We start from the raw sequence: 23,664 nt of genomic DNA, 5'->3' as shown, positions 1-23,664 counted from the left end.
TTATTCAAAGTTCACTCAAATGTTGCAGTTCTCAGCTGAACATGATTTTGAGCATGCAAAATTGGTTTTCGAGTGCAATCTGAAGTCCATTTAACATCCACTAACCTACCCAGAGGTTGAACACCACTGATTGGATGTGACACTCTCAAATAAAATTTCCAAAAAGGGCCGTACACAGTTCACTCCAGTGGTTTTTACTGGGAACACACAGCCTTCACGCTTTTCTTACTTGGCAGAACTGGGAAGATAGAGCGAGAGAGACAGAGAGAGAGAAAGAGAGGGGTGGTCACCTTACCATTACAGCTGTGGCTGGGGGCAGGCTGCGTTACAGGCCTATAGAGAACGGCCGTGTACTCTTCTTCCGAATCAGAGTCCCGCGCCGCCTGCGTGGTGGCATTACTTAAGACGGAACTCTGGTTGTCATGGAGATTGGGTGAGGGTGGTTGAGAATGGGAATGCTCAGTGACTGATGGACTGGAGAGAGAGGATGGCATGGGAGAACCTAAAGAAAAGAAAACCACTTTAAACCAAAGGAAAATAAAAAATAACAAGCGCAAATGAAAAGAATCAACATAGAGCAGGTACTTTAAAAAAAAAATGCATTACTGTAAATATGAAAAGTAAATGACTTTTTAAAAATAAAGTTTGAGTTGTTTTTCTTTCCTGCAAATCAAAAAAGAAGTGCATGTGTGTGAAGCTGTATCAAATGAATTGCATTAATATTAATGCAAGCAGCGTCATCCATTGCTACAAAAAACAAAAACAAAAACAAAAACAAAAAAACAATGATGGTTTGCAGCTAGCATGATTAAGCATTCTGTTTGTGATGTTTCTGCTCCACTAGCTGTGGTCACATGGAAATTGGAAATGTTCTCCACAGTGCCCACAATTGTCTTTAAGGCCAGAGCATTGGTGAGATGCATAAAGTTGTGAGGCCGAGGAAACCACAACACTCTCTCTCACACACACACAAACACACACTAGATTTCCGTGGCTGCCAAATACACTTCATCTTCATCTTGGATATACCTCCGCTTGTAATCCATTTACAATCAAATCAGCCATTAACAAATGGATGCTGGTACATTCACAAATACACACACATCACACATACTCACAGTATTAAGGGAAGACGACAAGTAAAATGACTTGAAAATAAATAAGTAAAACATCACATTTTTGAGAAGGAAAATACACATTTTGTAATAAAACAGCCTGATGTATAATGAGAGAAAGCCCATATTTTCTGCTATTCATCTGAAAATTCTTTTATCTTGTTGACATTTTCAGAGTCTTCTTGTTATGTGAAAAGGCTTCACTCTTTTCCTTGCTCATATCTTTCTGAAAGCAATCTCACAGACACATAATCACATTCCTAAACCAACACAAAACACTGACCTGGGCTCAGTGACACCACTTAGCATATAATAACAGCTTATCAGACATGGTCAAGGACCCCTGATCTGAGAGCAGTCATAGGCAAAGGGTGAGGGCAATGTGTGAATAGTAATTAAGCTGACTGGCTCTCAGCTCCCTGTCAGGGGTCTGGACGCACTCATGAGACAGTGAGCAAAGTCACCTCTGCTTCTGTGGCGTGTGGCTTTGGAGTCCTACACGCAACCTAATTACCTTCCACTCCTTACATTACACTGCGTTGTGAGAGAAAAACAGAGAAAGCCAAAGGACAGACGAAAAGCCAGTGTGTGAAGGATAGTGAGAGAAAAAGAAACAGCGAGGCCGAAAGAGTGGGGGAGAATTATTATTTTGTAATTATTGCAAGCTTTATTTATATATTTAGGATATGAAACACAATTACAGGCAGATCCTCTGGGAGCAGGGCTCACACCAGCCTGCCAATCCCAACCAACAAATTAAGTGCCATTAACATTATGTGCTGCCACTGATACACCACTGTGTGTGTGTTGAATCTACTGAGCTAAGACCAGCTGACTAAAGTGTTCACTCTTGACTGAACACTGATATAAAGACACACATAAAATGGCCTCTGATTCAGCACTGCATTCAGTGTGTCTATGATTCGTAACAATGCTCAATCATTACAAAAAAACAAAAACAAAACAATGGCGAAAAGATAAATGACTTTCAAAATGAATTGCAGCAGCTGTAATTACAATGTTGATAACAATTAATTAATTGCGGAACCTTAATATACTGGTAATTTTCAGTTTCAGTATTTTGTGTACAACTGAATTTAAGGAGAATTTACATTTGTCTATAATATACAATATGGTATATAATATGAAATATATGTTAGTGAATAAAATGATTATTTCAATTTATTTAAAACGTGTAAAATTAATAACCATGGTTTTAAAAGAATCAATTGTTTGGTATTGGTGCACAAATCATTGGTATTCTAGCATATTAAATATTTTGGTAACACTTTACTTAAAGCCTTTAAGTATAGTGCATTATAAATGTATTTTTAATGCATTAATTATGACTTTTAATGCACCTTAAAAAGCATTGTACAGTCTCATGACTAATTGTAACCACATTTATTATAATACATTATAATACCTATGTTAAGCCTTTAGAAAGTATAATGCTTAAAAACACATGACAAACAACTAATTTCAGATGTAACAAGGAATCTGTAAATATTTTAATATATTTTAACTTTGGTTACAGTTATTTATGAAAAGATATAATGCATTATAACGTACATTATGAATACCTGTATAAGGCTTTAAGTATTATCAACATTTTCATAAATAATTGTAACCACAGTTATGATAGATTATACTGCTTATGTATTCAAGGTTATACCATTATAAAGTATGATGCACTGTAACATTATATGACACATGAAATACTGAACATGAAAAGTGTTTTAATACATGATACATTTTAAAGGTGTAACTATGAATTACTAAGTGCTAAAACGAGCAATTATGGTAAATTATTCATAAAAATATTCAACAGATTATAACAAGAATGGCTATTTTAAACAATATAAAACGATAAAGAAACGGCTGTGTTGACTTTGTAATAGTCAGTACTACAGCATGATTGTGAGTGTGATATTGCTTTCATACAGCAGTTCAATAAAAAAAGAAATTAATGTCAAGTAACGTACATTTTACTAGCAATACAACCTGTTATTTTGCTATTTATTCTATGGCTGAATCACAGCTGTGGTGATTCTCAGCACAACAGCATTCTAGTGTACTAAAATCACTTCATGTAAAGTGCTACTGATCATTCTAAAAAGCTTCAGATGGTTTGCAGCACACAAGCCTTTTATGGTGAGGAATTCAGCTGTTGGACTGAGGGAAGTCAGTATGCAGAGGGCACTGTGTAATCCCGGTTTCGCAGCTTTTTTAAAATTCATTTCCTCTATCTCTTCGCCTCTCATCCCACTTTCATTTCATTCTCTCCGTTTGTGATAACCCCGGTTCTGTCTGTGGTTTCATGCCAACCCGCTACGTCAGCACTCTCCTCTGCCTGTTTCCAACTCTCACACACGTGAGCAGATCAAACACAGATTGACCCCCTCTCTCGTGTGTAATGATTTGCGAGAGCAGCCGAAGAAGTTGAACACGTCCCGTAATCCAGTGCAGCTGTCAATTAAAGCCGAGAGCAGAAAGAAGAGATGAAACCACTGTTGAAAAGCCAGAACGGGAAGTGTTATTTTCTCTATTCTTCTTGTGCACAAACAAACCAACTCATAAACACAACAGAAGAAATGATTATTTCAGTGAAAAGAAAGAGATGTGGACTAGTCTCATACTAGAGCATCAGTTCAGCCATATAATTCGCCAAGCATAATAAACAGTACTATTGAAGCATTCGGCAATCCGACAAGGAATTTGTGCACACAAAGCTCCACAGTTTCCACAGAACAAGAACAACTAAAACGATTCAACACATGAACTTCTTAGACATACCAGGATTTCACAATGGCTTTGAATGTTTCTCATCCTATTAAATCAGAATTATCTGTTTCATAAACTTCTAAACTGTTTGGAGTAGGCAAATAAACTGCACTGTACACACACTTATGTGGAGCTCTATGCTTTGAATACAGCATCTGCCATCTAAACACCCAGCCACCCACACACCCACACACACACACACACACGGCACAGAAGAGTCAATGATGAGGGTATTATTTCCACAGCCTCATCATTCCACGGCAGTAAACTAAAGGCGCTTGTTTGTCAGTCATTGATTTTTTGCTCCCTTCTCTTCGTGTGATTTTGCCCAGCATTCTTCAGCATTCTTTTTTTTTTGCTTGACACCAGGTCAAACCTAATCAGCAACTTCCTGTGCCGCTGCGCGTGTGTGTGCATGCTGTGTGTGCAACCTGTCTGTTCTACTGCTCTCCAATGCCTCCTCATCCCCAATCTTATATGCAGGCCTCTAGGTTTTCATATTCTAATCAATAGCAACCCGTGCCTCAGTGCTAACAGGAGCGCTTAAGAAAAAGCCGCGCTGCTGTCTTTCTCTTTCTTTCTTTGTCTGTTTACCCGATCCTCAGTGGAGACCAGAGAGCACAAACAAAGCTGAAGGACACACTTTGTAACTTGCCTCAACAAGAACAATGTGTGGATAAATCATACACGAGCATATACAATCAGGCCTTATGGTCCGATATATGACATTTCGGTTATCTAGTGCGACGTGAATTCACGCCAGGCGCTTTAAGAGAGAAATAAGAGTCTGGCGGGGTTGAGAGTTTCACAAGAACCAAACACAACAGTTGACACATCACAGTAACAGAACTGAGCACATACACAGACTTTGATGCATATGAAATGAATCGTTGAGAAAAAAGAAAACTGTGAAGTTGGAGTTTTTGCGTGGCTGTGTGGACCCCCTGCAGGGTGGGCTCACTGACTAACACATGACACAACGCTCCATCAGACTGGATGAATAGACTGGATGCCTTTAGAGATTAAATGCTCATTATAACTAATGTGTTTCTATCTTGCATTGATGCAAATGGAAAAAATGTAAATGACAATTGTTGGCCACTTGAATAATAAGTGGACGCTGTATAGCATTAGATACGTCTTCACACAAATCACAAATTACCTTTTTAAATTCTTCTTTTTTTTATAATAAATAAATAATACAATGCTATTAAAAAAATTTCAACAATGAGCTATTATTATTTAATTCTATATTTTAAAAACCTTCAAAATGATGTATGATTTGTTGGAACAGACAAAAAAAGTTAATGAGCTACACCTGTTTGATAGAGTTTTGAGAAAAATCTAGTTTTCTGAAGGCTCCAAAACAAAATCACCAACAGTAGCAACCATACCCTAAAATCCCTGGTAATAACACCAAATTTGGCACATACCAAGTCAAAACCAAATATTTATAGGAAAAATATCTATTCAACTTTTTTTTCCCCATGATACCACAATTGTTTGATTAACATTAATGAATCAGACAGCCAATATATTAAGACCTACTGTACCACACCTAATATAATGTTACGCATAAGATGTTTTTCCCTAACAGTTAATCAAATGTTCACTTAAAATTTTTCAAAATTTCAAAAACATTTTCAGGATTGCGAGTTGTCTGAGGCGTCTTTGAGCGTGCGAGCAGAGAAAAACAAAATTTTTTCATGGACAAAGTTTTTTCATGGTTTCAAAGTGGGCAGAGGTACTCTCCTTTGTCCATTGCTATAATTGCTATTTGCAGCATTGGGATTGCTAGACGAGGGCTTAATGAACTTATTTTTGTGAAAACCTCAAATTCGACCAAAATCGACATTTTTCACTTGTTTTGCCTGTAGCTTGTAATTAGCCAGTGTGCATTCCAATTCATTTTGCCAGCACGGGTCACATATATAATATACAGTATATAATAAATATCATTAAACAATACTTAAAAATTGGCATATAATTCAATGTTTACCTTTTATTATTATTATTATTATTTTACATTTAAACATATATATTTAATTTGACATTATTTAAAAAAGATAGCCTAATTTATTTAACTTTATTTAAATTTATTTAACAATTTTACAATTGATTCTTCCAAGATGATCACAAATCATTCCTGCAAACACTTCACATATTTTAGACTGTAAAACAACATTGTCATGGTAACGTTCAAAACAGCACAGCTCACAATTTTCAACAAAATACATCATTGAAAACCAAATTAAGTTTACAATGAGTTTGAAGTTTGCAGCAAACATAGGATGCAGGAACAACACAGCAGGGGCCTTATCCATCAACTGGGCTGAAATGGCCCCGGGCCATCCTTATTGTTGAGCCCTGCATGCGCATCATTAAAACCACTCATGCAAACAGTAGGCCTGAACATCAGCACTTATGTATGTAGATAGAAAGAGAGAGAGAGAAGAAATTGCTAAAGGAAGATGGGGGAAAAATGTATGAGAAAAGGACGAGAGTGAGAGTCTGGAAATAAAATAAAAGAAAATTAGAGAGAGAGATAGGTCTCTGTCCTATTTTCTATCACACTGATCTTTTAGTGTCATTTTATCCCTCTTTCTGGTCAGCCTGTAGAATTATAACATTTTGAAAACACAATCACACACACACAAACACAGGGGAGCTGCGGGTTGAATACCAGAAAGCTTGAGACTGTTTGTGTCTCTTGGAGTGGAACAATGCCTCCAGTATCCGTCGCTCTCTCAATCTCTGCCTCCCCTTCTCTCTTTTTGCTCCCTCTATCTTTTCATTTTCTCGCTCCATAGCAAGCTTCTCTTTTCCGCAGCCCTTTTCCCCTTCGGCGACATGTGAAATGAAGCAGAGATGGTCCCTCAGTGGTGAGGAACAGATAAAGAAAGAGAGAGAGGAAGAACAAGAAAACGGTTGAAGAAAGAGATAGACTTATACTCTTACACCTGGGACTTCTGGCTGGCCTAACATGAGAGAGAGACAGCCCATGCTCTGACGATGCTCCAACAGGAAATAGTTTCACAATAGCTTAGGCACACTCAGAAAACACACCTGTTTTCAGCAATTCAAGCATCTGTTTTGTGATCTAGAACATTTTGTATTGCGTGATGTGAAAAGTGAATTTGAGAGTATGTGATCTGGCGGGTAAACATGATGCAACAAGGTGAATATATGGCTGAAAGTCAAAAATTGACCCTATTTTTCCTTTTAATACAAATTCCGATATTTTAAAATAATTTTTAAAGCTTGATGTAGCATTAATTGTTATAAAATACTATATAATATTATTATATATTTATAAATATTTTAATATATATATATATATATATATAAATATATATATATATATATATATATATATATATACTAATATTAATTACATACTACATAAACATTATTTTACATTAATTATTATATTATAATTGCCACTGTAAAGTAAAAAGAGAAATACTGTTAAAATCTGGTTCTGACTTTTATTTATAATTCAAATTAATTTAACATTTTATTGATTGAGAGCCAGTGTGTGTAAAAATAAATGTAAAAAAATATTAGTAAAAATCATAGTTGTAAATGCCGTTTCATGCTAACTTTGGATTTAAATTGGATTGATGTTGCAACAAATTAATTAAACAGTAATAAAGGTGAGTGATCTATCATAAATGCTATTAATAATTATGAGCGTTTAAATATTTGATGTCTTACTGAGTTCTAAAGCTAAGCCTGGAGGTGATATGCTAGAGGATCAATCTGAGTGAGCAAGATTTAAACTTCATTACCAAACACGTATCTGCAAATGCCAATATTTCAACAACAATCAAAAATTGCTGGAGCTCTCTGCTTCCCTCTGATGCTTTAGCTCCCTGTTCAGACTCTCTCATTCTTCCTCTTTCTCTCCGGCCTTTTCTCCCTCCTTACAAGAAATTCCTTGTTGCCACAGAAATACAAAGAGTCCAAATCTATAAACACCAATAGCATTCTCTCTCTCCACTTACATTCAGCTCCTCAATCTATCTCCCTCTCGTTTTCACTCAGATCATCTCCTATCTCTTTCCTCCCTCTCAGCACTCATTTCCTCTACTTTCTCTCCAGAGTACAGTAGGTCATCTTGTTTGATTTTGCATTCATATGTGTTGATTGTGAATATGATCACTAACTAAAACTAAAAAAAAAGTTTTCTAAAATAAAAATGAGAGTTTGCTAGAAAGGAAAGCTAAACTGAAACTACGCATTACAAATTAAATTACATTAAAGCAGCATGCGGTAAAGCGGTCAGAACAAAAAAATGGTGCAGCAATTTCCTTGAAATGTTGTAAACAACATAAATGAAGAAGCAGAGTTTTTTTTAGTTTATAAAAATGGCCACAAACTAGACTTTTGTATTTCAAACATTCTGTACCATGAAGTTTAAAAACAATTCCAGGGACTAGCTGTTTTCCGGTGTTGGCCGTCTGGCATTAGATCTGAGCAGATGCAATCCATGCTGCTGAATCATAAATGCCTTAGTCACGGTAGTCACAATTTACAGCTAAATGTAGCAGCAATGACACATTTATAGGTGTATTTCATTGTACACAAGTACTAGCTGTTGCTATGAATTTGACAAATAAAATTTTAAACTTAAATACTGCCATCATGAAGCTGTTATTTTTATTGAGGTGCAGTTTATTTGTGAAGTGTAGTTTGTGCCAGCATAGGCAGATGGAACAATTTGTGGTACTACTTATGATACTATAGTTGCGTCCCAATTAGCGTATTTATGCATATTCTATGATGTTTCATAATATAAATAGTGTGTTCACACTGAAATTCCAAGTTGCACGTTATTTTACAGTATGTGCACTTATGTGTACTTACCTAAGAACGTACTGGGTTATATAAGGTAACTACATGGGTTACTGTTAAGTTTAGGGGTAGGTTCAGGGTTAGTAATTAGTTATAACCCAGTTATTACCAAATTCCAAATAGAAAAAGTGTGAAATGTTAGACACTTCATGCACTCACAAGCGGAATACGGAAGCCAATACGGAAGTGACTTAAACTGCTTTTTTCTCGATTATTTTATACAATTATAAAATATGGCTTGCTGCATAATATTCGAGACTGATGTGTGTCTATGTAGATGTGTTCGCATGCGGAAGAGAACACACGTTGTTGGATGGTGGCATTGGCTGACAGCACTGCTTGGATATTATAACTAAAACTGCTGCACTATTTTGAAAAAATATACTTTGGACACAGGCTCATTTGTTAGATACGATCGTATACAGTTTTACAACATAAACGCTGCTCAGATTGCATCCTTTCTTGAAGAATGATGACAGAGAGCAGATCATTCAGAATAAATGTGATGCAAACAATGGACAATATATCAATATTTCATGGACAAAAAGTACTGTTTTTTTGTTTTGCAGTGGACACTCATATTTTATCCAAGTGCCAGATTGGATTCATCTCGTGATCTCTATTTCATTATAAAGGTATGAAGTCCCATTTGATTTTCCATGTTGTTATTGGAGCACCTATATCTTAAAAAAACAAACAAACAAACAAAAAAACACTGTAGATTGACAGTAAACCTTTAGAACTTTGTAATGATAAAACTTATTTTCATTAATATTTTAGATCGTATCTAAGATCACTAGCTCCTTGGCTTTGCCTACTAACATGGTCACGTCGAGCTAGGTGGGCGTGGTTTCAGCAACCAGTCACATCAGCTCAAACCACCTCCCGCCTCTTTACCCATTTTCAGTTATCCGGGAGTGACGTGCGGTGACGTGCGGTGACGCGCAGCTAAGATGGCAGCGGCCTCATTTTTGCTTCAAAACTGCTGTTCAGAACTCGGATGGGTGATGTCACGGACACTACGTCCATATTTTTTTACAGTCTATGTGCACACAACTGTCGCAGATTTAATTACGTAGTGGAGGGGGAGGGGCTATCTGACTCTGATGTTAAATGACAAAATAAGGCAATAAAATTTATACATTACAAGGTTGAGTACATAGTGCAGTGTATGGTATGTCATTTGGGACGCAGCTTATGAAAAAAAAAAATACAAAAAAGCACCACTAAGACATTGAAATTGAAAACCACAATAAGTAAAAAAAATCGAAACCATTATACTCATGATGATACACACACCATCCGCAATGAAGCCTGTAATGATGCGCGCATAAGTGTCAGTCTGCAGGCTAATGATGATGTTATCTAAGGTCTTCGCCCCTTCCGCAACAACACCCTTCAATACCTGGCCAGTTTCCTGTGATCGATCACCCCACGAGCCGGGCCCCCACCTCGCCTCAAAAAGAAAACAATCCAGAGCACATCTCTGACACTCTGCCTGTCAGCCTCCAAAACCCAGCAAATGAAGACGGATTCTCCTTAATTGGGTTTGGGATGACTTCAGCGCGTGCGTGATGATGGGGGGAGAGCTATAATTCCGCCATTATGATCCGGAGACAGCCGTGTTTCATTCCCGCACAAAGTGCACTATTCGATTTACAATGATTCATGCCACAGCGATGTTAATGGTGCAGACGGAAGTGTGCGGAGAGCGTACAGTGGAGGGTAGCGCTTATAAAATGAGCTAACCTTAGTGTATGCGCATACACACTCGCTCTCAAAAAATAAGACAAACGATTGAACATTATGATGCATAGAGTTGTGATTTTTACTTTAAAAAGCAATAGTTTCTGTGCAGATACTGTATGTAGGTTCCATGAATCTTTTAAATGCTAACAAAAAATAAATAACAGAGTAATAAATGTCTTTGTAAGACATAGGAAGGGAATCATTCAAACAGAAACATTTGAACACCATTGGAGAAGAGTAAAGAATGGTGGGATTATGGAGGATGAATAGATGATAATATGAACTGTGCCTTAATACGCTTCTCCAAGCAACACTGCAGTGCTCCACTGCCATCATAAACAAGCACAACACACCTCTAAAAAGCAAGGTCATTTCAACGTTTTATAAACAAGTAAAAGAAAATCATATATACAAATATACACACTCGTGCACACTTACTCACAGTTCCAGAGACTTCTGCCTTGAGTCTAATTGGGTCCTCCTTATGCTGAGAAAGCCAAAGAGTGCTCATCAACACATGTGCTGTTAAAACAACCAGGGCTTGCCCAGTTTATGGCTGTAACCAGCAAATGGGAACAGCAGGGTGCTGAGGGAGAGCCTGTTCACACACACGCACACATAATCACATGGCCAATTACAACAAGGGATGCGGGCAGGGTCCTTCCGCGGGTCACATGTGGTTAGCTGCCGCAATGGCAGAAAATGTGGGACAAGTTTTGGCCAGCCAAGCATTCTTTATCAACAGATTACTGTGGATGAGAATTTTGCAGACAATACTGTTGATATTTCATATGCATATATGATAAACACACACATGCACACACAGCTGTGTGTAGGAAGAGTCCTTCAACCTCTGTATATAATGAGTTGGTCTTCAGAGTCGTATTGGGATGATTCAACAACGTGCCAGAATAAAGGATTTAAACAAATGCAAAAATATGTGACTGGGTTCAGCCCAAGTAGTTAACCAAAGAGGGACAATCCACACCAGCTGGAGATAAGCTGGCTTTATGAACCGGTTTCCAGAAGCAGAAGCAGATATTTACTGTATAGGAATGACAGATGGAGATAGAATCTATGAAATGACAAGTCATGCTTGTGATAGTGGTTAGTGCTGGTTTGCTGGATAGATAGATAGATAGATAGATAGATAGATAGATAGATAGATAGATAGATAGATAGATAGATAGATAGATAGATAGATAGATAGATAGATAGATAGATAGATAGATAGATAGATAGATAGATAGATAGATAGATAGATAGATAGATAGATAGATAGATAGATAGATAGATAGATAGATAGATAGATAGAAAAGGAGGACAGAGAGATATTGTATATGTGACATGAGTAGGATGATAAAGGTTTCAGAGGCCAGGTTGGTCCCTAGGCCACCACCCCCACATACTGACCTTTGCACCCAGAAATCCAATCTCCTCTCCAGTCCAGCATGCAAACCGTCCCCCCAGGAGAATTTGGACCCACTCACACCCCAGCTGCTGAACTAGCAAACTAGAGTAACCTCAATCTGCCAATAGCAACAGTTTCTTTTTACTGTGTTAAATTGTTAAAAGTAGACTTATATAACAATTGACTTAAATAACTCCCATTCTGGTTGCACACATATAATAGAAAATCAGCCTAAGGCTTCCTAAGGCATTAGCACTGTGAAAGAAAATGCAGAGGAAGATCAAAAAGTTCAAGTCCTGGTAAAAGGCTTGCACATCCAGAGGTGAGAGGTTGAGCAGAACGGTCAGAAAAAAACAAAAACAAGAAGAAAAAAAAACCTAATCCTACACTACCATTTAAGGTAACAGAATCAAAAGAGCAATTAGGGTCAGTTAAGGAAAGAAAGCATTACAATTGACACATCTATGTCAGAGAGCGAGGGAGAGAGAAAGAGAGAGTGGCTGGTCGCCATTTGCTTTCAGCTTTTTTATGGCACCGTTTCATGTGCTGTTAAGCAGCACCTTCTTTCACGAGCATGTTTTTGGAGGCAAAACAAAGATGAATGACTCGTTAAATAAAGTTTAAGAGAGACTCGTGAGTGATGCTGATTACGTCTCTTTACTCCAAGGGCATTGTGCTAGCGGGTAATTTCAGACAGCTAAAAAAGCTCCAGTGCTTCCTTAAGACGGAAAAGAAAAGCAGCTTGGAAATAACAAGTGGGGACAATGGCTTCCTTGCTCGCAGTAAAAAAAGATAGGAAAGAAGAGAAAATATGCACGCCTAGAATGCGGAGCTATTGATCTTGCTATCTACCCGCTCCCACTTTTTTTCCACTATGCCACACAGCTACACACACACACATGCAAATCAATAAACAAAAGACAATTTTCAAACTGTTATTTCTAGGGTTTTAACAATATATTGTGTCACAATGTATTGCAATACAAAAATGCAACAATATATATCGTGGATAGTGACAATATGTATTGTGTATAGTTCACCCAAAATGAAAATTACTGTGTAAGGAAAAAAAATCAAGTTTACAGAGTTTTAGTGTCAGTACTACACTATATATAATGCTGAATATAATGTATAGTAATGCAATGGGGGAATATTTGTGGGTCCTGATAATGTCAAATGTCTTATGTTACCAATAAAAAGTGGCCTACATTACTTTAAATATATATCTAGTCAGTGACAGAGTGCAAGCATATTCATCTAAAATAATTCTGTATATTCAGCTTCAGAATCATAAATATTTTTATTCTGATGTCACCATTGTCCTGCGCACTGGGTTACCAGCACCAAGTTCAAGCCTATTCATTTCCATCCCCAGCATCTTAATCAACAGTTAATTTTTTTGTTAAACTTTTTTCCATATGTCTTGGAGTACCACAATAATATTGAGTTCAGTATCGTGATATGTGTCGAATCGTGACATGAGGGTATCGTTACACCCCTACTATTTGATGATTTCTTAACAGGGTTATTATGGTTAAATTATGGTCATTTTATTAAATCTAGTTCCTCATTTTCGTTTAGTTTAAATTAAATTACTGAAAAACTACAACTAAAACTAAAAAAAAAAAAAAAATGCCATTAGGAATCATCAGGAGTGCTGGGAACTGACCCTCAAGCTGGGCCAGGAAAAAGCATTCAGTAAACACATGTAAAAAATGTTTTTCAGGAACAAAAGCCCATCATGTTTCTGGGACATTGTCAAAGACGTTTCTGTGTGGAAACACTACACTAATTAAAATGGAACGGGCTGGAGGCTTTCATATTTCACAATGGAGCTTGTACCTGAATGATCACGTGGCTACACAGTCACTGTGCAATGAAGACGTAGCCGGACAGCACATAATAAATTAGCTGTTGCTCCAGATAGCAGTTTTCTTTCCTTTTGTCTTTAATAGAGCGTGCTGTGAGCAATTACCTCTGCGGAGAGGCCTAATCTCTCAGCATTAAGCCAACCAGCACTGCCAGTGCTACCTCCTGGGCAAAATAGCAGGCTGAGGCCTCTCGGAGAGTGTAATCTCACACGCGCACATACACATACACAAACACCCAAGCCTTTCATTATCCTCATCCCTTGTGATAACAAAATCAGTCAAGGAGCTTGCCACCAGCCAACACCCGCAGCACACCTGCCATACGGCCTGCACCGTTACCGCAGGAGACCGCAGCTAGGGACCAATCAGAGGTGTGAAGACGGTCACCGTGGGACAGCAGGCCGGGAGATGATGCAGCTGATGTGTCAAGGGGATTCATCAATCACAAATCATTGTGTATGGAGGAACAACTGAGTCCCTGAGCAGAGAGCTGTAAAGCAGGAAACAAATTAGGCTCTCAATTTCTGCTAGCTCCCTTCCATCTTGCTCAAATAAAGCATCTCAAGAAGCTGCTTTTGAGCTTGTATAAGTAATATACATTTCAAACACTCAACGAGGTTAGCTTGTGTGCCGTCTACAGTCAAGAATACACATTCATTTACACATCCATAAATACATCAATCTCACCTGACAAACAAACTTTGCACTTTTAATTGGGTGCAATGAACATAGAGTCTCAGAGAGAAGATTTAAGCAGGATTAGTTTGATGAATGGACGGGTGACGGTAATGCCACCTAAACTGGGTCAGTCGGAGGTGTCAGACAACCTTACAGGAGGCCAGAGGCTTATCCAAACAATCAAGCCTCCTCAGGGTCAGTCTCAGCTGGCTGGCACAACTCACTCTGAAGTGTGAGAAATCCTTTCTTTTTAAAACTTTTTGCCAGGCCGGCTTTTTAGAAAACGGTGTGCTGCTGTTGTCTGGTTGGTGACAATTCTCTGGGAGCAGATGTTCAAATGGCACCAGCTGAGAGCAGAGAGTGGGATAGAAAGAGAGAGGATGGCGGATTGGGCAGCAAACAAAAGGAGACCTGCCTCGCACACCCGGACCAACCACAGGGAGACAACACATCTGGCCCGAGATGAACAAAGAAGGACGGAAGGCACTAGGACATCAGCAGGACGCTTCTTCCATCTTTAAACGCGAGGCTTTCATCCTGCAGATGACGCCAAAAAATATGTACACTACCCCGTGGAGTGCCCGTGGCAAAGACAGAGAGCGGGGGTTGATGCTGGGCGTCAGATGGAGCGACGGGTGTTGCGTGCCCATGCATCTGGCCTGGGTCTCAGTTGCGGTCATTGAGCCCCCAAACATCCAGGCAAGCACACTCCTTTAGATACACATCCGTGGCTTAGAGAGCCACTGTCAGACAACTGCAGTAAACACGCCTCAGATCCTAGATAAAGCTCTCCACAAAAGAGCCCATCTGCGCGGGTGTGGATGTGGATGTCTATATGTGTGTGCGCTCGTTCTTCCTCCTCAAACAATCTCAAAACACAGCTTATCCTGACAACAAACAACATGGCTGTCAAATTGCAGACACTCAAAATAGTTTCTGCACAACAACAATCATGATCAACTGGATGAAGCTTATGTCTAATAACAATGTAAGGTAGTAAAAAAAAGAAATATATAAGTTCCATTGCAAAAACCTCAAAGTCCATCTGACATGTTTTCTTTTAAATTAGCATTTTTTTTTTTTTTACCAGGTTTTATATTTAGGTTCTGTAATTTCACTTTAATATCAATAAAAGTTATTAGTCAGTTACTGAAATGCCTTATTTTCATAAATGTCATTTTATTCAAATCATTGGTATGTAACAAATTTGACTGTGCTGCAAAACCAACTAAGTGCACATCTTTGGACAACAAAACATAGTAAACATCTGTTTCTGTCAGTTTTACAGCAGCAAAAGCAACACTGTTGTGTTCACTTGCTACTCGCAAAATCCTGTCATTGCCACTGTAATGATGGACAAAACATGAGAAAAACTTGCAGCTCGGCAACTAAAGCCGGCTCATATGCACACTGCCATTTATCTTAAAATCATATGATTCGATTTGCGTCTTTTGATTGGTACTTAGAGGCTTTTGCTGACAAAGGGAAGTGGTGTTTAGCATTTTGTACAGGTATTTCTGAATGGGCTGATGCTGGGATTTGAAGCGAAAGTATTTGATGAAGGTATACTATGTGCGGAGAGCATTCGCTCAATATCATTATCTAATTTTTGACGGTGGTGTTTAGCAATTCTCTTTTTTTGTAGTACAAGAAATAAGCTCCTCTTCCTCACTGTGAAATATAATTAAGTACTGTGATCCAGACATGTTCTTAACAGGTTTTGTGAGCTCCACTCATTACTCATATACCCACAGCTTGAAGAAAATGGCAAACAATATGTGGTTGCCATTGTTTCCTGCAAGAGGGGAATAAATATCAGAATAAATCAATGTCTCGTTCTGCTCTTTGATCCCTGTCACCTAGTAGTATATCAGACATCAGATCCCATACAGGGAATCATTTCCGTTTTGCTCTCCAGATCAACATGCGCATATGTGTTTCCTGTAAAGGCAGAGCTGGATATTTACGATAGCTGTTCCTCATCAGATAAGAGCCTGCATCTCTGCTCGTAAGGATCGCCTTTCTCTTCACCTCTGTGTATCTCTTTCTTTCTCTTGCCTGTTCCTTTTTCAGGGGGATTCAGGTCTAGTTACAGCTACTGAAAGGGTCTGTTTTTCTTCTCTTTCTCTGGCTTTTTAAAGGTCTTCCATAGTGCTCCCTCTATTTTCTCGAACAACACCAAATTTCCACTGCTGTACCCCCCTTAACCTCTTTTAAAATTTAACATTCTCATTCTGTCCAAATACCATTCGGCCTGTCCTAGCCCTCCATCTTTCTCTATCTAGTTCTTTCCCTCTTCTCTCAGTGTAGTTAACTGAATTTACTTGGCAATCGTTATAACTGAATGGTAATTAAATGGAATATGAATTCACTGGTATGGTTGTGCTCTTTGTTCCAAGTGCTGGATGGATTCAGTGACCAGTGGACCGGATACCACTCATACCTGCAGGCTGTATTTGGCAACGAAAGGCTCTGGAGCTGCGGTTGGGGTGGGGGAGTTTTCAGGGAGCAGCCCAAACACAACAGCCCCTCTGTCTGCTTGGTTTTTCTTGAGTGGGGAGATGCATGTGGTGCAGACATGTCAGTCTCAGCGGCCCATTTCCAAATTACCTTCTCTGTGTGTGCGAACATGGGAAGGAGTGTGTGAACATGACTGGCTGCTGAGTGGCAGGGGCTTGTCCTAAAGGCTGGAATGCTTGTCAGATGCTCCACAATCCCCCAAAAGCCTTGCGGTACAAATCTGCTCAAGTGTGTGAGAATCAATATGATGCAGGTTCCTTAGGCTCGGGTTAACATCACATCAGTTACTCCGCAGTTAAACCTTACTTTATCCAGGTCAAGAGAGCGTGGCTGAAACAACGCAAATCCAACTTGTTCAATAGTCACAGGGCAGCAAAACTCACAGTAGATTAAGAGATTAACATGCAGTGAAAAAAAAAAAGAAAAAAAAAACACGAGAGGAGAGGAAAAAACAAACAAAAAAAAAAAAATCTGTGAAGCCAGTTCTATAAAGCCAGGTTCACACTGTAAGAATTTGGCCGTGTTTTGGTCGTCTGAGATACATTTTGAAAATCATAAAACATTCCTCTGATCCTAGGTTTAAATCTGTAGATCCCGGTTTGACTTCTATGACGACCGTCAAATGACTTGTTTTTCAAGACAAGCCATGATCAAAATTAACACTACATACTTCTTTGTTAGCCACCATTTCAGTTTCGCGTGTAATGTAGCTCACAGTCACCTAACATGAATGGGTTGATGATGTAAAACTCAATGACTGTGGCTGAGGATCATGTTTGTAAAGTCTGACAAGCAACAACTGTAAATGACTATTATAAATATTTCAAACCAAGCTGTTTTCTGTTGGTCAACTAGGCAATTCCACTCCAACTTCTTGTGAAATCTGCATTGGGAAATCTTTCTCACTCATGCAAAATTCCTGTTCATGTGGATTTCTATTGAAATGACTTGGTTTCACCTGTGAAAACACACTGAACAACAGTAAATGTGATCACCTTTACAAGAAAATTTGGCCTAAATATTATGCAGGATCGCATATACTGTATGCTTCTAAAAGAAGGCAATCCCATAATGCCTTGAGACAGTGGAAGAAAATTATTGTTTAAAAGTGTCTATAAAAATATGTAATTAAAAATCTACTATTTTACCCATTATTCGTGTGCACTGTGCTTTATGCTTATTCTAGTGCATTGTCATTAGCTTAGCACCATGCTATTGTCTAATCCTATTTGAATTAATAGAGTCAAATCTCCTGTACTCCTGTACTATTAACACACTTTTGTCACACTCAAAAGCACACACTTGAATGAAAAAGCATAAGTACACACACACATACTCACAAAGAACAGCTGAGCATGCATGGCTAAAGGGTTTGTATGACCTCTGAGCATTGAAAAAGGCAGCCCATCTGATGCCTGTCTCTGTCCACCTGATTGGCTGACCTGAATTCCTTCATCAAAAGCATTGCGGTGATTGTCATGGATAATCTACACCACTGGATGACCAGTGGAATTACTACAGTATGATGCATTTTTATTCATTTATTTGTGTGTCCATTGCTTCATTTTAAGGACAGAGAAGAGAGGATTTCCAGATATTGAGGAACTCTGAAAAGCTCCCGACAGGTTTTTTGATGAAATTGAAGGGCTAAAATAGGTAATGTCAGAGGCTATGTGGGAAATATCCCAGTCTTAACCCACCCTCTCTCTCTCTCTCTCTCACACACACACACACACACACACACACACACACACACACACACACACACACACACACACACACACACACACACACACACACACACACACACACACACACACACACACACACACACACACACACACACACACACACACACACACACACACACACACACACACAGGCCTAAAGCACTATTGCGATTGAATATGAAGCTCTACCCGCATTACCAAACTGATTGATTCAAACTCAGTCACACATTATGATGAAATTCATTCATGCATGCAAATATAAACGGCCTAAGTAAACCTGATGCTCATTAGACCCATTAAAAAAATGTGCTTTTCCCATTGTGAAATAAATCTGGTGTCCTGTCAATCTGAGTGTGGTTTAAATTTGAGAGTGTGCCCAGGTAAACATAATAAATAAACACTGTCCACAGCTCTGATTTAACATACACACACTTAAGTTCTTTTCCAAAACCTAGTCAACTGCCTACTTAAGACAGCATCTGAAAACATCTGTTCCAAACCTTAGGCAGCATAATTCTGATTATGATACATCGATTTCATTTTTCAACATCAAGGCAGCACTAAATATATATATATATATATATATATATATATATATATATATACTCTACTTCAACACTGTAGAGTACTGAGCTTAATACAATAAAAAAGTAGGCCTACTATTTCTCTGCATATTTTCTATAAGCTGTATATATATTTTATACTTATTAGAGTCTCACAATGTTAGATTAGCAAAATGCTAACAGCAAACTCGAGTGTACCAATACTTAAACTTGCCATCATATACTGCAAATATGTTTTTTATGGAAAAATACTTAAAATTTTAATTTCATTTTTAAGTTGCTTTGGAACAAAGAATCTGCCTAATGACAGAAGGCAGCTCAGTAGATTTAGTAAGAGCTTCAGGCTTCCAAAATAACAGCCACGGTGATGGACAAGACTTATTTTTTCTGAGCACAGATTGGAAAGGCATCACTACTGAGAAGAAACAGTGTTAAAAATACAGATTTGTGTTGATAGGGTGATAGGTCTATTTTCTGCTCTCTAATGGTATGAAGTTGAAAGGCCATAGCTGGGCTGATTTAGAGCACTCTGTAACAACTACTTGACTGACTGGCCTCTGGAAATAAAGTGTGGCCTTCATTAGGAGGGGGGCAAAGCCCAGTACCCAACTATTGACTAATGAGAGCACCTGAACATCCCACACACACCCTCTGATAGGTTCCTCATTATGGAGGTGCCGGGTGTTAATGCAGGGCAAAACTCTCCTTTGCATGATAACAATGACAGTTTGTACACAGCTCGAGTCCCCACGCCAGAGCCCCTCATACACATTACTGAAAGAGAGAGAGAGAGACGCCACACTTGCATGGCTGTAGGAGCCATTAGCATCCATCCTCCAGCTTCGCTTCAAAGTCAGACACACACATACACACACCTTTACAGCAAACAGGCTGGCAAGGTAAACAGGACACAATGGGCCTTTAGAAAGCTTAAATAAATGTTAATTAGCCATCAGTTTGAGCAGGATGTGCCATAACAAAGTCCCTGGGCTCACTCTCGGCCAGAGCCAAGGAGATGTTTTTGGGCTGTTTAACGTTACTGGGACACTGTGTGTTCAAGCATCTCAGTAAACAGATGGTGATTAACCGCAAAACTAAAGCCCGCCGCACAACAGAAGACTTAGTCAGCATGCACAGCGTGAGAGAAAAAAAAAAGTTATGAGGACAAGACACTGAAATAGACTGAAGAGCTATTTGGGGATAGAAAAAAAAGAAGGAGAGAGGGAGAGATGGATACACCTCTGATCTGTGTGAATGCTGGCTTAAGCTTGATGCTGGCACAAACTGTTAAAGAGATGACTCAACAGAGCAACAACATGAGCTTTACTTGAACTGACTGTTTGATGGACGATAACTGCATGATCGTGATACGCTTGGCCGGGTATCGACAACCACCTCACGATATGATACGCACTGCTTATGGCACGATACAACGCAACACAATACATCACAATATCATAACTAAATAGTGATTGAAATTGCGGCAAACAAGAGAGAGAGTAAACCTGAGAGAATCTCATCGAAGAAGCTCTAATCGCATTGAGAACTGCTGATTTGTATCTGGTTCTTCAGTGAACTATAGGAAATTATACGACTCAACATATAAATAATTAAAAATAATATCGATGCAATAATATAGTGAATTAATAATAAATGATTCCTAATAAAGTAATATCAGCACAACCCAAGATAAGTAACATTTGTGCTTTTAAATAATATATTTATTTAATATAAAATATTTCATATAATATTTATGAAAAATATTAAGCAATTATCATGTTTGATTAATTATTTTTTTTAAACATTTATAATTTATTTAATCATTATTTCAACTGTGTCTCAGATGTTCCTCTTAAATTTCCTTGAGATACATCAAAATAGACAAATAAAACAACTGCTGACATACAGTAATAGTACAGAACATTAAAAATAATGTGATATATGTGTTACAATATAATACATCGCAATGCATTACAATATCATAGGTCACGGAAAACAGTAATAGGGTTTGTGCCAACATAATCATATATTGCTACATTGCAATTATTTGTAATTATTAAACAAATAAAAAATCTATTTGCTTCAGATTTGGTAATGGAAGTATTAGATGTATTTGATGGCAAACCAGAAACACTAGAGAATTGAGTAACACTCTCCATATGCGATCATACCTATTATAAAAATTATTAAAGCCACCGTACTTGTCATTTTTCTTTTCTATATATTGTTGTATAAGATTGACTGTAAAAAAAAATATATATATATATATATTATATAGATATGCATGCTTACATTTTCTCCCTGAAGCTCTGTAACCTATGGTCAAGAAGAGCACAATAACAAACACCCCCACACACACAATCAGACAGAGTGAGGGTAAAGTGTAGGATCTTGCTGTTTTTCCATAAAATCTTCTGGCTACGGGCTCTGAAGAACCACTCAGCCTGAGGTGGAGGCCGCTAAAATGGCCTCCTTTTCTTTGAGCTTTATCATGTGCACTCGTATCAGAAGACTGGAAAAGACGGCTGCTTTTCTATGCATTGCAACCTGTGCTGCCCAAGTGCTTTTAAGGCTAATAAAAAGCCGGCAGCGCTGAGATGCAGTCAGGCAGAAGCTGTGCGAGTACAGCCACATAACAACACCAGATACAATCGCAGGGTCCCAAACCGTGGCCATTGTCCCTGCGTCACTGGAGTGATATTGGCTGTTTGACATTGTCTTAGTGTGTCAACTCAGCTGGCCCCTCCTTTTTTCACCGCTGGCCAATTAGGTCAGACGCTAAAATGCCAATGCCGGCAGCACTGTCTCATCGCATGTTAGGGATTCGTATCATGTCTGTGGGTGTGTGAGTGCGTGTGTGTGTGTGATATCGTTCCCACTCAAGTGTATTAACTGTCGGTGTGGCTTGTGAAGTGTGGGATTAAAACAAATAAAGCAAATAAAACAAGCAGTACTTCAAATGGCAGATCATTTAAATGTATTAGCATTTTAATGGAAAGATAAGGATTCCCTCTCTTTCGTTCCATTGTCTCCCTCTTTTCACCCTCTTTTTCGCTCATGTAAGCACTTAACGTTGGTTGTTACCTAAAACCTTTTTTGTTTTGATCAAAAGGGCTTTCAGAAAGGGAGGCGACCCTGATCTCACCAGCTGACCTGCTGTTTGCAAATGCAAACACACTTTAATTACGGCACACATTCAAATACTCAGCGCTGAAAACCATCTCCATATAACCCACAGAAGTGCTTATTATAGGGTGGGTTATGTTATGCCCTTGGTTTAAAACAGTCTGTCTTCTTTACAAAGGTGTTGGGTAATAGTTTAACAGCTTGATCGAATTCTTCTACTCCCACCAAAGCTGAGATAAAAGACTGGTTATTCATGGCTCCTCTTTAGGTTGACATTACAAAGCTTCTTGTGATCTTAAAGAAAACTGTGTATCTTTATGTATAAACTATACTGGAGATATTTCTGCACCTTCATACAGAGGAAAAGAAGTCTTAAAGAAAACTTCTTACAGTAATTTCTCTCCACAAAGGACTGTTATAGAAAAGGGAAGATAAGACTTCCAGAGCATCATTGCTGTGACAATTTAAACAAAGCAATGTGACCCTGAGCATTATAGAGACAATAATAAACTTCAATAATAAATCAACTTAAGAAATGGAGGCAAAGGCTACGGTCCAAGATGTGAAGAATTTCAGTGATGGTTGTATGTTTTAAGAGAGAGGGATTTTAATTGGAAAAAGATGGGTTTTTTGTATCCCAGTCCAGAGCAGAACAGGAGCTGGGTGCCTTTAATTTTGAATTCTATTTTCTGTCATGTTCAGAGAGAACGGCTTACACACATAATTTCCATCTACAATGGGCAAATGTTTATCCAATAAATGGATAAATCACTAAGTATAGTGCTTGTCTGTTGGTGCTACATCTTGTTAGTGTGTTACACTTTTTATTGTGTGACATTTCCTCTGCAGATTGGGAATAATGAATTAAAAAAGGTAAAAAGTTGAGAGTACTACATTTTAATTGATAGCTGAAAGCATAATAAAATTAGCCAAAATACTTTTTAAATGTAGAAAAGGTCTCTGAGGGCCTGTTAATGGCCTCACTGTTCTAATGCATCCATTTCACTAAGCCAGATTGTATGTGGAAAAATTGGAAAGAAAATGTAGGCTGAATTGTAAATTGATATTATAAAAAATTCAATGGTTTCAATAATTGTTTGGTCTTTTTGCCTGTGTCTGTGAGGAGTGAGAAGTCAAAGCGTGAAGCCGCTCTCTAACAGGCTCATCTGAGATGGCATTCATAGCTCAGTGCTCAGTTTCACTAATTGTGGGATTAAAAATAACCTGATCCTGCAATCCATCTCTCGGCTGGTCCTTTTT

At 38.3% G+C, this 23,664-nt stretch overlaps 1 protein-coding gene across 5 annotated transcripts in view; it reads right to left on the bottom strand.

The window, feature by feature from the left end:
• tenm3 (teneurin transmembrane protein 3) overlaps positions 1 to 23,664 on the bottom strand; it is a 284,146-nt gene that overhangs the window by 129,581 nt on the left and 130,901 nt on the right. For 3 of the 5 annotated variants that reach the window (XM_067404649.1, XM_067404648.1, XM_067404651.1), the window contains one exon: positions 296 to 502. In XM_067404649.1, coding sequence (XP_067260750.1) covers positions 296 to 502 — 207 coding nt within the window. Of the gene's footprint in view, positions 1 to 295; positions 503 to 6,582; positions 6,661 to 10,943; positions 11,071 to 23,664 lie in introns of those variants that run through there. The other 2 variants (XM_067404650.1, XM_067404652.1) reach the window with 2 other exon arrangements.

The sequence above is a fragment of the Chanodichthys erythropterus genome, chromosome 12 (assembly GCF_024489055.1).
Source record: "Chanodichthys erythropterus isolate Z2021 chromosome 12, ASM2448905v1, whole genome shotgun sequence".
Lineage (NCBI taxonomy): Eukaryota > Metazoa > Chordata > Actinopteri > Cypriniformes > Xenocyprididae > Chanodichthys > Chanodichthys erythropterus.
This window is presented reverse-complemented; position numbering and strand designations above follow the sequence as displayed.